The 13,905-nt window shown below is 41.1% G+C and overlaps 1 protein-coding gene across 2 annotated transcripts in view; it reads left to right on the forward strand.

Moving 5' to 3' along the window:
• Nucleotides 1-5,118: 5,118 nt before the first annotated feature.
• Nucleotides 5,119-13,905, forward strand: part of DAPP1 (dual adaptor of phosphotyrosine and 3-phosphoinositides 1) — a 54,126-nt gene continuing 45,339 nt past the window's right edge. Inside the window, exon 1 of one of the 2 annotated variants that reach the window (XM_030914862.1) lies at nt 5,119-5,397. In XM_030914862.1, coding sequence (XP_030770722.1) covers nt 5,297-5,397 — 101 coding nt within the window. In that variant the 5' untranslated portion in view covers nt 5,119-5,296. The remainder of the gene's footprint in view (nt 5,398-13,905) is intronic. The other variant, XM_010371638.2, reaches the window with a different exon arrangement.

Raw genomic sequence — 13,905 nt, forward strand, 5'->3', positions numbered from 1 at the left:
CTCTATCACCCAGGCTAGAGTGCAGTGGCATGATCTCGGCTCACTGCAAGCTCCACCTTCTGAGTTCATGCCATTCTCCTGCCACAGCCTCCAGAGTAGCTGGGACTACAGGCACCCATCACCATTCCCGGCTAATTTTTGGTATTTTTAGAGGAGACGGGATTTCACCGTGTTAGCCAGGATGGTCTCGATCTCCTGACCTTGTGATCCACCTGCCTTGGCCTCCCAAAGTGCTGGGATTACAGGCGTGAGCCACCATGTCCAGCCCAGAACAAGATTCTAAAAGCCCCTCTCAGTTACACAGCAATAGATGTCCTGGGAGAGATGGGGTGGCCAAGATGACTGAGGGACATTCAGGGCCTCAGGACTTCTACAATCACCACATGACAGTGACTATTTACGAACTGGTATGAAAGTATTTTCTACCAATATTAAGAGCTTTGAAAAGCAGTAAGGCAGAGTAAGGAAATAGAAATGATAGGCTTGAGGCAGGCAGAAAAGTATTTTAGACACGGTAGATAAGGAAGTTCTTTCTGAGAAGGTGACCTTAGAACAAAACCCCTAAATGACGTGAGAGAGCCACAGTGAGATCTGGAGGAAGGGAGACCCAGGAAGAGTGAAAAGCAATGGTATAGCCCTGAGCCAAAAGGGAGCCACATTCAGGAGGAGAAGGAGGAGGGGAGCTTTGATTGAAGAGAGTGAGGAGAACGTTAAACATCTATTTGTTTTATCATGAAGACAGTTGTATCACTATTTAAATAAAAGAGTAGCTGGAATATTGGTAGAAACTGAGACAAAATCCACAGAAGCCATGAGCTTGAACCATTTCTGTGGCTCCTGTGCACTTTGATCTACTTTAGACATACAGCCGATGGGGGACACATATTGCCATCGGGAAGGCCTGAGAGAATGGAGCTTTTTCTTTGTGACACACTACAAGGAGATTCCTAGGACACTTGGGTGCAGGACAAGGATTCCCCTCTACCCCAGGGTCTCTGTTTTCCATCTTTCCTCAAGTGGATTTTATGAACTACACAGCAGTGCTACTTCTGGAAAACCTTATCACACTTGAAGTGATATCAAGAGATTAAACCAAGTGACTGAACTGACAAATAGAAAAAATACTTCACATTAGAGAATGAAGGGTGAGAATGGAGTTCAGGACTGAGTGTTGAAAGTGAAAGGTAGGAAAACAATAGAGAAGAGAAATAAAGAAGAAGAAAAGAGGAAGGTTGGGAAGATTTCTGCTTGGTTTGTCTCTGGCAGATGTCTTAAGTGTGGTTGGGAAGATTTCTGATGGTTTCTTTCTGGCAGATGTCTTTGGAGTGCCTGGAGATGGTGCCTTCTAGTTCTGCTGTCCACACTCCCGCCAAAGCTTTCCCTGGCTGCTCCCAGCCATTGTCTGAGCACGATGGGGCTACTAGATCTGGCTCTTTCTGCCCAATGCAAATGCTTGCTCTGGGCCAAATCCTTGCTCTGGGGCTCCCAATGGGCCTGACTGAAGTTTTCTTAGAAATGCAGTCCAACGTTCTGTCTATCCAGTTCCTCCCTTCTCTCTCTCCCTTCACAGATGTCAGCTTATCCTGAATTGAATAATTGACCCCTAAAATTCTTATCCACCTGGAACCTTAGAATGTGATCCTATTTGGAAATACAGTCTCTGCAGATGGAATTAATTAAGATGAGTTCATAATGGGTTAGGAAGGGTCCTAAATCCAATGACTGATGTCTTTATAAGAAGTCCAGGTGAAGATGCAGAGAGGAGAAGGTGGTGTGAAAATGCAGGCGGAGGTTAAAGTATTGTGTCTACCAGCCAAGGAATGCCAAGGATTGCTGGTGACCACAAGAATCTGCTAGAGGGGCCTGGAACAGATTCTCCCTCAGAGTCTCCAAAGAAACCCATCCTACCAACATCTTGGTTTAGGACTTCTGACTCCAGAACTGGGAGGCAATACATTTCTATTGTTTTTAGCCATCCAGTGTGTGGTCCCCTGTTGAGGCAGGCCTAGGACACTAACACACAGCTCTACATTGTGGTCTGAGACTCACCCTGTCTGTTCTTCTTCTTCTCACCTCTGTCCTTCATAGGACACATCCACCCAATAAATTCCCTGTACTTTTCATTCCCTGTTGGTGCCTACTTTCCAGAAAGCCTATACTGCCACACACCCCAAAATTTAAAAAAGAAAAAATCCAAGTTTTAGGCTTTCAATCAAAAGCTTCAGAAAGAGACTCTACCACTGAGTCAACAAGAATCATTGAGCTGCTAGTTCTCCCCGCGTACTGTGCTGAGTGAAACAGGTATAAAGATGAACAAGACAGAAACTCTGCCGTTAAGTCCTCTCTCAGTCCAATTAGATGAGAGTTTTGTCTTGAGGGACACATAACAAAACAAAATAAAATAATCTCAATACAGTGGCAAAAATGTTGTAATCGAGATATGAAGTACTTTAAGGGAGTGCAGGTGCTTAGCAACACGGACAGTCACCTGACCCCGCATACAGAGGGAGTAGCCAGGAAACACCTCTCAAAAAGAGATAATATTTATGCTGAGACTGGAAAATGCAAAGGAGTTGGCTGGACAGAACATAGAATAGAAAAGCATTCTAGGCAGACAAAGAGTGTGGACAAAAGCATATAGATTCTTTTGGAGAGTAAAATTAAGTTGATCTTAAGTCTCATCCACTTTGGGGAAAAAAGAAAGGAGATAACATGGTCAGATAGCTTCTCAGAAGTGGTCTTAGAATTGTGCTGCAGTTGAGGATACAATGTGGAGTTGGGGACATATTTCCTAAACCTCCCCCAACCCCTGACCCCTTACCAGTTAGACTCACTTCTTGTTTTACATGGGATTTTCAAGACTCTGTATGCAGTTGGGTTTTAGACATAACAGACATGACTGAGGGTCTAAGGCATCCAGCAGAACTCTGCTTAAAATCACCACTGAAAGGAAGCCTGCAATACCTGTGTGGAAAAAATTCATTGCTGTGAACCAGCACCACTGAAAAGAGATTGTTGAAATAATAAGTAAATTACGTGATTTTTAAAAACATACCTTGTACTTGCTTGGAAGCAAAAGTTGAGGTCCCTTTAATAAACATACTGGATGTAGTGGCTCACACCTGTAATCTCAATATTTAGGGAGGCCTAAATGGGAGGATTGCTTGAACCCAGGAGTTTGAAACCAGCCTGGGCATCTCTAAAAAATAAATAAATAAACAAATATTTAAGAATTATATCATATGAATAATGTAAAACATATATATTACCAAATATTTTTATGAAGTTTCATTTTGTTGAAACTATCTAGTAAGCCTCCTACAGCTGTTACCACTGCAAAACTAAGTGTGCAGATAGTGGAGCGGGCGCGGTGGTAGGGATACTGGGAAAATTGAGTAAATGACAAAGTGGAACAATGACATCAAAGGAGAGGACAACAGATAGGACAGCAGCATGAGAAAGGGAGAAAGACTGGAAGATTCAGAGAGAAGCGGGACGATCTTAGAAAATTCTGCTACTTGAGCTTCCAAAAAAGTTAAGAAAAAGAATAACCAAAATTTGCAAAAAATGGGAATGAAATAGATACTAAAACACCAAATAAAGGGCTCTAGAAAGGGAACAGGAACTCTAGTGCACAGGCTGTTCCCCTGTCGCTGCTGTGTGCATATTCAGTATCTCCCTGGCCTGCACTGGCCTCTCTGTTTGAGTGGGCCTTGTCCTCCTCTGTGAACAAACTGTAGCCAAAAGAATTTTAAGTGCTCATTTAGTCAGTTACATATGTATTATCAGAGCTTAGTCTTCAGCAGACTGCCTCTAGACACTCAGGAATTTCTCACTGGCAACCAGCGTTACCCAGGGTCTCACCGATCCTGGGTGAACAGTGGTAATAGGGAGGAATATGAAGGATAGAACCATGTGAGGTGAACAGCAGCCTCTTGCAATCATCTAGTCCTTTAGGAACAGCTCTGCTGTGCTGCTAGTCCTCAGGCCACACTGTGAGAAAAAGTTACAGAGCACCCTGGTGAGTGCTGAGTGAGTCAGGGAGTAGAGATAAGAAGAAATAGAGAGAAAGGGAGAGGGAGAGAGAGACCTGTAGGTACATAGAAAAGGCAGGAAGCAACATATGTCCTTGACTCATTTGATACTGCACTTTGTCCTACTTCCCAAGGATTCAGTCACTGCCATTTACCTTTAGCATTCCAGGCAGATAGAATCCCCCTCTACATATGAATCTGGGCACAAAGCCATGCAGGTGTGAGTAAGCCCATGAAGGAAGTGGCACTCAAAGACTCCAGGAGTTCAGGCCAGGCACAGTGGCTCATGCCTGTAAGCCCAGCACTTTGGGAGGGTGAGATGGGTGGATCACCTGAGGGTGAAACCCCGTCTCTACAAAAATACAAAAATTAGCCGAGCATGATGGTGGGTGCCTGTAATCCCAGCTACTTGGGAGGCTGAGACAGGAGAATCACTTGAACCCTGGGAGGCGGAGGTTGCAGTGATCTCAGATCACACCATTGCACTCCAGACTGAGTGACAGAGCGAGACTCTGTCTCAAAAAAAAAAAAGAAAAAAAAGAAAAAAGAAAAAAAGACTGCAGGAGATCTAATATGCCCTATTAGGTGGGCACCAGAATGGCCCCTTGTAACTTTTTCCTACCTTCTTCTCTCCTAATTCTTCTTCCATGGAGGAAACAATAATTATCTCTGAATCATCCCTATTCAGAGAATTGAGGATATATTAGAAGGTCTGGGTAAACAAGCACAAATATTACAAAAGTGCTAAAACAGCAAACTTCAGGGTTGAACTTGTGGTCTGCTTCTGTTTTTTCTACCCACTCTAAAGGTGTTCCTGATATAGAAGCTTCCTCAGTGTTCCCTGTGTTGGTGTGTAAGACAGAAGGAAGACTGGTAAAAGAGTGCACTCATCCTCCCCTACAAACCAGAGGCTGATAGCATTAGGGAGAAGCTAGGGTTTGGCCCCACACAAGCAGTTTGCACTGTTGTCCAATCCCAGGTGGGGTGACTGCCTCTTCATTTCCTTTGATAGCAACTGCCTGTTGCGTGATGCAGTGTGGGTGTCCTCAGAGGTAACTACCTAAGTTTGCATACTTCCTGACTGACAGAACACTCCTGCCAGTGCCTCCAGGCCAGGGTGGTGGGTTTGGTGGGAGGAGTAAGTAACCAAGTTTCACTTCCTTGCCTTGGAGACTCAGAGCCACAGCAGGCTGCTGTCTCACAGAGGGAGAGGGTGGCAGGAGCAGCCGAGTTGTCTCTCTCTGCCTCTGTGAAGGGCGCGAATGGGCAGAGCAGAACTTCTAGAAGGGAAGATGAGCACCCAGGATCCCTCAGATCTGTGGAGCAGATCCGATGGAGAAGCTGAGCTGCTCCAGGACTTGGGGTAAGGGAGCAGATCTCCTTTCAAAGTGCCTAGTGGGTGGACATTGACTCCGCACTCCCACCTTCATGCTTTGATTAATGACTATCTTCAGCGCCTTGTTGCCCCCTGCCACCTCAACCGTTTATTTTTTTCCACTTTATTCATTTGTATCTGTTAAGTATCTTCCTGTTTGGGGCTAATTCCATTGGAAAAGCCTGCATTATTTTTCTAGATGTGAAAACAAGTAGGTTGAGAAAATAGGGAAAAAAATCAAATGTTGGACATTCTTTGAGAGGAGGGACAGAACTGGGATATAGAGGTGACGTTGCCTGGCTTCCTTGATGTTGCTCTGGTTTATGAATAAATGTGTTGTTCAAGAGTTTCCAGCACTGACCCAGGGACAGTAAAAGGACCGTGTTGCTGGGAAGATAAACAGAAAGCCTACCCTACTGTAAGGGAGAGGGACTTTTTCAAAAGATAGAGAATGAGGAAGTTTCTGCAGTAGTCTCGCTTGTATGTTTCTTTCTCCTGATACTGCATTTGGGAGCTTTTATATTTTATGTATGTCCAGAGGGCCAACTTTGAGCCTTTAAATACCAACAATCCATGAAGAGGATAAAATTTCTGCTTCAAACAGGTAAGCATAGGTAGGTGGAGTCATCTGAGCTCTGTCTTTGAGAAGTGACCCAGATGACAACTCATCCGGGTATTTAATAAAAGAAGCAAGTATTACACAAGAGAGGAATTGGGGATTTCCTAGAGAAACTGAACCTTCTGCCTAATGCACTGGGAATATCCCAGTGAGGGTGGCTTTGGCACCTGTGCATGAGGAGAGGTAAAACCTGTACCTTCTGCCTGGATAAATAGCTCTAAATCTTCATAACAATCCAATGACATGGGAGCTGTTGTCATCTTCATCTTACAAAGGATGAAAACAAGCACCAAACAGGTTTGAATAACTTGCTTGCTAGTCACACATCAATTACATAGAAAAGCTGGGCATCCAACCTGCCACAGGCTATGTCCTAAACCGAAGAAAAACCAAAATAAAGTTGAAACCTCTCTGTGTTAAGGCTGCAGAGATTGTATCTTTTTATGTTGTATTACTGTAAAAATTTATCAGTAATTCCTGTCTTTAGATTATAAAACTGAGGTCTCGGAATTGAACTCTACTTTCATTTGGCAAATCAGATAAAACACCTGGAATTTTCATTAAAGAAAACTCCCCTTATTAGGAAGCCAGAGCTCTAGAATCTCTCTATCCCTCTAGATTGAATCCCCAAACAGAAGAGGCAAAGGGCCCTTCTGTGAGCATCCAGCACAGTTTTCACCAAGTCCAAACGCTGAAGCTGAACTGTGGCCCGCAGTGCCTTATTGAACCATTAAGCTACAATGCTTTACATGTTCTGTTAACTGATTCCCAGCCCACTGTAATAGAAAACCCCAAAGGAGGAGACAGAAGAATTTATTCAATTCTGGTCGTTTAGTTAAACAAACAATCCTAGAACCCAGAGTCTGTGGTTGAGTACTGTGGGAACACGCTTAGATGACAAAGATGAATTAGATGCTGTCTCTGTGCCCCACCACGATGCCAATAGCAAGAAGCAACTACAGGTGAACCCCACGGGGGAAATAGGACTGTGGACTGTGTCTTTCCTCCATGTGCAAAGAATAGACATTGAATACAAAACCGAGTCACACCACTTCCCTGCATAAAAAGGATACATTCATGTCCAGATTTCCCTATTTCAGAAGGCCTGAACAATTATTAAACATAAGGATGATTTCTATAGCAATGGGCAACCTGCAGTTATCTGGGAAAACTGCTCTACAGTCCAGGTTCTTGACCTTGGCTGTGCTCTGGAACAACCCAAGGAGCTTTTCCTTTTTTTTTTTTTTTCAAAAAAAAAAAAAGAAAGAAAGAAACACTCCTGACACCCAAACCACAGACTTGACAAATGATTTCAGTATCTCTGAGGGTGAGCGTTTTCTTGTCAAACTCTCCAAGTAATTCCAAAGTGAGACCCTAGGTTGATGATCACTGCATAGAATATGTATCCACCAAATGCATTAGGTAAATGTGCTCTTATTTTTCATTTTAAGTCTGTTGAGTGTGTACTTGAATCTTAAAAGTACTAATAAGTGTTGATATTTTGTTTATTGGTTTAGGGGTGTTTCGATTAGCAATTTTATTAAGGTGTATTTTACATATCATAAAATGTACCCGTTTCAAGTGTACAATTCAAGACTTTTGACTAACTTTACAGAGTGATACAACTGTCACCATAAATCAGTTTTAGTACATTTCTGTTCTCCCGAAAAGAACCCTCAGATGTAGGGCTTATTTAAGCATACTCAATAGTGTGCTGGAAAAACACCTGGGGTGAGTTGAGGGGTGGAGAAAGCCCTGATTTCAAGAATTTGCCTAATTCCCTGGTATAAATACTCCCACTATAGACAATTTCAAGCTGCCAACAATTTAACATCATTGAATTGAATATTTAATAATCAACTTGTGCCAGTACTTGCCCTGCAGCACCTCACTGATACACTTTTTATAGATAACAATTTGAGAACTCTTGACAATGACTTGTTGCCTCTGCTAGAATACTGAACGTAACTCAAACATAATATTGACTTTTTCTTTGAATCTTTAACCACTGGTGAGAGAGAATCTCTACCAAACCTTCTGATTAATTTAGTTTCCAAAACCTCCTTAAAAACAAAATGATTTAATGTAACTGATAGATAAAAGTTGGCTGGTTTTAATGACTTAATTTTTCAATTATTTTGAAGAGGTTATTTGAGTAGTCAGATAAATCCTTATGTTTATATTTTTGATAGACATAAACAGATAAGTTAGTGGTTAAATTACAGAAATATCAGAAGTCTTTGTTCTTGGGCATCTGTTTTTTTCAGGCTCTGGAATATGTAAATCCTGTAAATTGAGCCCTGAACTGCAGCAAATCCATCACTTGCCTTTCTAGGACATATACAACTTGCTCAGAGTACAGGTTTATTATTTTCTAAAATACCTAAATCAAGCAACACCATGCTTTTCCATGTCTCATTTACACAGTGTCAGCCTAAAAACGTTAATTTTCTTTCATCTAAAATACATTCATGTGTCCAGAGGCAAAGGAGAAATAAAACCATCTTAAATTGTTGCTCAGCTTTGCTTACACTTTGCAGGGGAGGGTACGGGTTTAGGGGGAAGAGGGGTGTGGGGAGGGCAAGAAGTGAGGGGCATGGAGAATCAGGGGAGAAGAAGGAGGTGGACTATGAACCAGGAGATGAGTCAGGCTGTTTGCTGCTTGCAAAATGAAGAGATGGCAAAATTAAACAAGTAACAAATACTGGAGATATCACCTAAGTAACAAACTGGTAAAGAATAGCTAGTAAAATCACTGAAAATTCCAGCAATTCTTTGGCTTTAACAAAGGTTACTATACTATTTCTACATATAGCTCTATATAAGTATAAACACAAAAGAAATAACATAAAATGAAAATATTTTAGCATACTTTACAATTAAATATTCAAATGATCTAGTCAGTCATAACTCCATGTGAGAAACATAATAAACATTCTCTTTTTTAGATATTTTCTCAAATTGGAAGTTGTATAAGAAAGTGCCAGTGTTTGGCTGGGTTGACCAGTGCCAAAGAACTAGATTCTAAGCTCTGAATATTTAAATTAATTGATAGCTAATTCTTCACATATAAGAGAAGGTTAGAGTAGATCATGGAGCAGCAAACCTTTTTTTATAAAGGTCTGGGTAGTGAACGTTTTAGGCTTTGCAGGCCTTACAGTCTCTACCTCAACTACTCACATCTGCTGTTGTGCAAAAACTGCAAGAGAACACAGAAACAAATGACTGTGATGGTGTTCAAACAAAACGTTATTTATATACTGAAATGTAAATTTCATGTAATTTTTATGAATCACAAAGTATTCTTCTATTTCCCCCAAGCATTTCAAAATGCACAGCCATTCTTGGCTCCCGGTCCATACTAAAACAGGTATCTGGCAGGAATTGACCCTCAGCTGGTGATTTGCTGACCCAAGGAATAAATTATAACAAACTAAATGAGTCCCTATTATAAGGCAGGCATTTTGTAGACACTAGCTCTTGTCTTCAAAAGGCATTGGTATTCCAGCTTTACATAGGAAGAGACTCAAGAGAAGAAAAATCAGGTTGCCTACAGTCTCGGAGTGTCTGTGTTCAAAACCCATGCTGGCTTCACAAACCAGGTTGTTTCCCGGCTGTGATAGTCCTAATTTACTGATCACCTACTATGCACCAGCACCATGCCATTCACATGCATAATGCCGTTTAGCCTTCACAAGAACACTTTCAATACGATATCACCATACTCATTTCATAGATGCAAAAGGTGACTTCAATAAGCTAAGTATACAATCCAGATCACAGACTTTGTAAGTAGTGGAGCTGAGAGACACACCTAGGGACTTACCTCAGAGCTTTCCACTGCGTGGTGCTGCTTTGTAGAGCCCACTGGTCAAAGTTATATATTCTAATAATGGCAATTAGTAATTATTGGATGCTTGCCATGTGCCAAGCACTAGTTTAAGCCCTTTGCCCAGATGAACTTGTTTAAGTCACACATTGCTGTGAGGTGGGTATTATTACTAATGTCATCCCCATTTACAGATGAGAAAAGTAAAGAACTGAGTTTTAATTGCATGCACAAGTTTCCATTCTAATATACCTTCAAATCCAAGCGTTTTGCTCCAGAGCCTTCATGCTTGATGTAAACTAATGTAACCACTAATGTAAACTGGTTTTCATCAAATTTCTCTCATCTTATTATACTAGTACATGTTCGTAGTGCTTAATATGAACTGAGAGAAGCAAAGAAAGTTCGTGATTATAACAAAGTTTACTATAAAAGACATTATTCTTTCTATTCCTCACATAATATACATACACATGTACACAAAGCCAGGCCAGCATCCTAGTTAATCAGATGTTATTGAATTTTGTGTAGATTTCATTTTCAGGACTAGAAAAATTTATTCAGCTAAGAAATGTATAGTAAAGTCAAAATTTCAGTGGAACCTGTTTACAGAGGTGTGACACCAACTACAGCAATACAGCTTGTTCCTCTTCTGTGCACAACTTTGTAATCTTGGATTCTAAAAACGGAAGGTAGTTCTTCTGTGGTTGTATAATGAGTACGTAACTAGTGTACAGTTCCATCTCTTCAGTTATTTCCTCTTCAGTTGTGGTGTTTTTCTGTTCCTCTGAAGGGTGACTTCCTTCTACTTACAAGTGGAAATCTGTCCCACAGATTGTCCATGTTGGGTGGAGTAACTTTGTTTCATTCATTCACTCTTCTACTGGGTCATAGATCTATCTGTTGAATGATGATGTCAGGCAAGGCAGCATAGTGGAGAAGGCATGGCTGTGCAGAGATGGAGGATTCATATGCGTGTAGAGTTAGAATGCAGTGTTGTGCGGGCTGAGGGCTGTGACAGTGTCTAGATAAAACAACCTCCTATGGAAGGCTATTTCTCCACAGTGGAAGTGGAAAAGGTGGCCTTGGAGCTGATATTATTTTTGTCAGTTGAAGTTAGAAAATATGACATTTTCTACAGAGAAAACGGTATGAGTAAAGGAGTGATGGTAGGAAAATATGCAAGGATTTGGAATCGAAAAAGCTCACATGAACTCAAACCGGCCCAGTCCCCAGGACCTATCTGGTTTGTTAGCATTCAGGTGGTCTGGTTCCGGTCTCTACCTCCATCAGTCTCATCCTATGAGAAGCTTCTACTTGACTTTTCTCTTTTAATTCTGCTTTCATGACCATACTCTTAGACATTTCGTTAAAGCCTGCATTAATTTCTGGCTCCTACCAACTCCCCTAGAGGATAAATTCCTATTCTGAGCCCATAGACTTCTGGTTTCTACTCCCTGATAGAGGCCTGCCTCTACCAGGAGCACAGTGCACACTGCTGGGCCTTATTGGTGTTCCTTGCTCACCACCTGCTTCTCTATGCTCATGCTCCCCCTGACCCTGACCACTAGCACCCGCCCCCATTATCTGTTGTTAGACCTTCTTTGTTTAAAAAATGTTTATAACTTTAAAAAGCATAAGAGTAATCACTTGTTTTGATAACAGTATGATGGTTATGTAAAAGAATGTAACTTTTTAGAGATGCATGTTTGATTAGGGTTAAAGTGTCAGGATATTTGTAATTTAAAACTGCTCATCAAAAGACTCAAAATTAAATGTTGTATTAAAAAATGTAGCAAAAGGTTAAAAATTCTTCTGCCTAAAATATAGGTATTATTTAAATGCAGTAACATTCATGCTATTTTTCCATTTTCCAGTATATCTGAAATTATTTATAATAAATAGTTGAAAATAAGTTATATATTAATTATTAAAAATTAGAGAAATAAAGAGAAGCATCAAAATATAAAGAAAAGCACTAAAATGTCAGTCATGTACTACCACCTAAAATAACATTGTTCATCTCAATTCCAGTTTTTACAAAATGTTTTTCTGTACACACATGCACACATATACAGAGATTGAATTGTAATCATATTATGTGTATAATTTTGCTTTTGCTTTTTGGTAGGACATTTTTCCATCATCTCCTTCTTGATCTGTCTCCAAGTAGGCTCTTGTTTCCCTCTGAAAGCATGGATATTTGGGTTGATCTAGATTCCAGAGGGCCTAAAATAGATTTGGTCAGTGAACAATGTGGACTCACTGAAGGTTTGTAGGAATGTGGAAGTACATAGTCATCATGTTTTGTTTTTAGGTAGATTAATCTAGTAGTTCAGCATGATGGGTGGCAAGGGGCTAGAGCCAAGATAATGAGTTAGTGATTAGTGAGGGAGTTTGCAGATTGGTGAGTAGGAAACTAGAGTGCCGACCTGGGAATAGTCAGGAAGGATCAAGGGTAGAATCCAGTCATTCCATTGAGCTAAGCAAAATAAGCGATTCATGTCCAAACAAAACTAATTCTACTGCTTTTGTGTACATTTTCAAAAAGGTATCAGAGAAATTTTGAAAACCTTAATGTCTCACAAATATAACTCATTGTTTGCTTTATCATTATAAATTTCTAAATTTTCCTGGATTTCATGTTACTGCTCCTAGAGTTCTGACTTATACAAGTTGATTGTATGTTTTAGGTTGATTCATCAGATAATCTTGAAACCATTTTGCAGATGTCGGTCCTGAGGTACTAAGAGGTTTAGCCACCTGCTTTAGGCTAGAGCACAGTAAACTCCTTTTAATGGTGAACTCCTTAGGAGCAGGACAGTGGGTTATTCATCGTTGCCTTCTCCACCCGAGCATACCACTTGATAAAGAGCAGGTGTTTAAATGTTTGTTGAATTGCCCCAAGTTGAGTCAAGGCCAAGACCAGAACTCAAGCCTCCCCGACTTAAGCCAGTGAGCTTTCCACTGCACCAGCGCTGATAATGTACTTACATCCACTTTCAGACTCAGTCCCCATATGTCCGGCGGTTTTTACTGATGGAATAAACTGACATTGGTTAGAGGTATTGCCTGAACTATGGAATAGAGAAGAGATAACTAATGAAACAAGAATCTGCCTGTATTTTTTACAGACCCCAATGTTCTTCTAACTCTTTCTTGTAGCTGAAGCTTCCTGAAAGTGATCCTCTCTGTCTCCTATACTAGCCCACAATGGTAGGTTGTCAATGGCAACCACAGTTCGAAGACAATTACCCTGAACCAGCACTTTATGAGGTATAAGTAACAAGAGTAACCATAGTAAGCCCAGAGTCAAGCTTGATTTTACTTGAAGATGAGCCCTCTTAAGAGAACCTCTGATTTTCATTCCCTGCCTAGTCATTCTAGACCTTTTCAAGGTTTTTTCCAGTCCAAATAAAATGGTCCCTGAGCCTCATTTACTGGGGAGCAGTGGTGCTCTTTTGGTCTTGCAGCCATTCCTGCACTGTGAAGGCTTCCTTGGGGACCGAACAGAAGAATCTCAGCACAACGAGTTGCGGTTTTCACCCCTCCCCCAAGTTGTGGCTCTGTTCCTCAGGTCTGTCCGTCTGACTTCCCTGGGTTTGTTGGTCCATCTCTGAGTCAGGCTCTGTGGATTTTTCTTTATCTTTAAAGACACATCTTTGTCTTTCATTGTTTTCTCTGCCCCTGTCTCCTGGATCACTCTTTGGGTCTGTATGTGTGTTCCCTAAGTCTCTGTCCCCATGTGCTTTCTGGCTATCTGTGTGAGCTGGCAGGTCTATCTTGATCTCTTGAGTTTTGTGTCTCTGTGTTTCTATCTGTCTGTATGCAGCTCTTTGACTTATTTGTCTCTGAGTCTTTGTGCCACTCTGTCTCTGAATCTCTGAGTCTCCATCTTTGTCTGTCTGTGTTTTCATCTTCCAGAGCTTCTTGCCTCATTCCTCAGACTTCTTCACAAACAGGTTCATCCTGATGCCAAACTACTACAGAATTCTCTCCTCCCTTTCAGTTTTGATTTCCATTAGCTGAGCCTTGACTCCCACCAAAA

The sequence above is a fragment of the Rhinopithecus roxellana genome, chromosome 2 (genome assembly GCF_007565055.1).
Source record: "Rhinopithecus roxellana isolate Shanxi Qingling chromosome 2, ASM756505v1, whole genome shotgun sequence".
NCBI lineage: Eukaryota > Metazoa > Chordata > Mammalia > Primates > Cercopithecidae > Rhinopithecus > Rhinopithecus roxellana.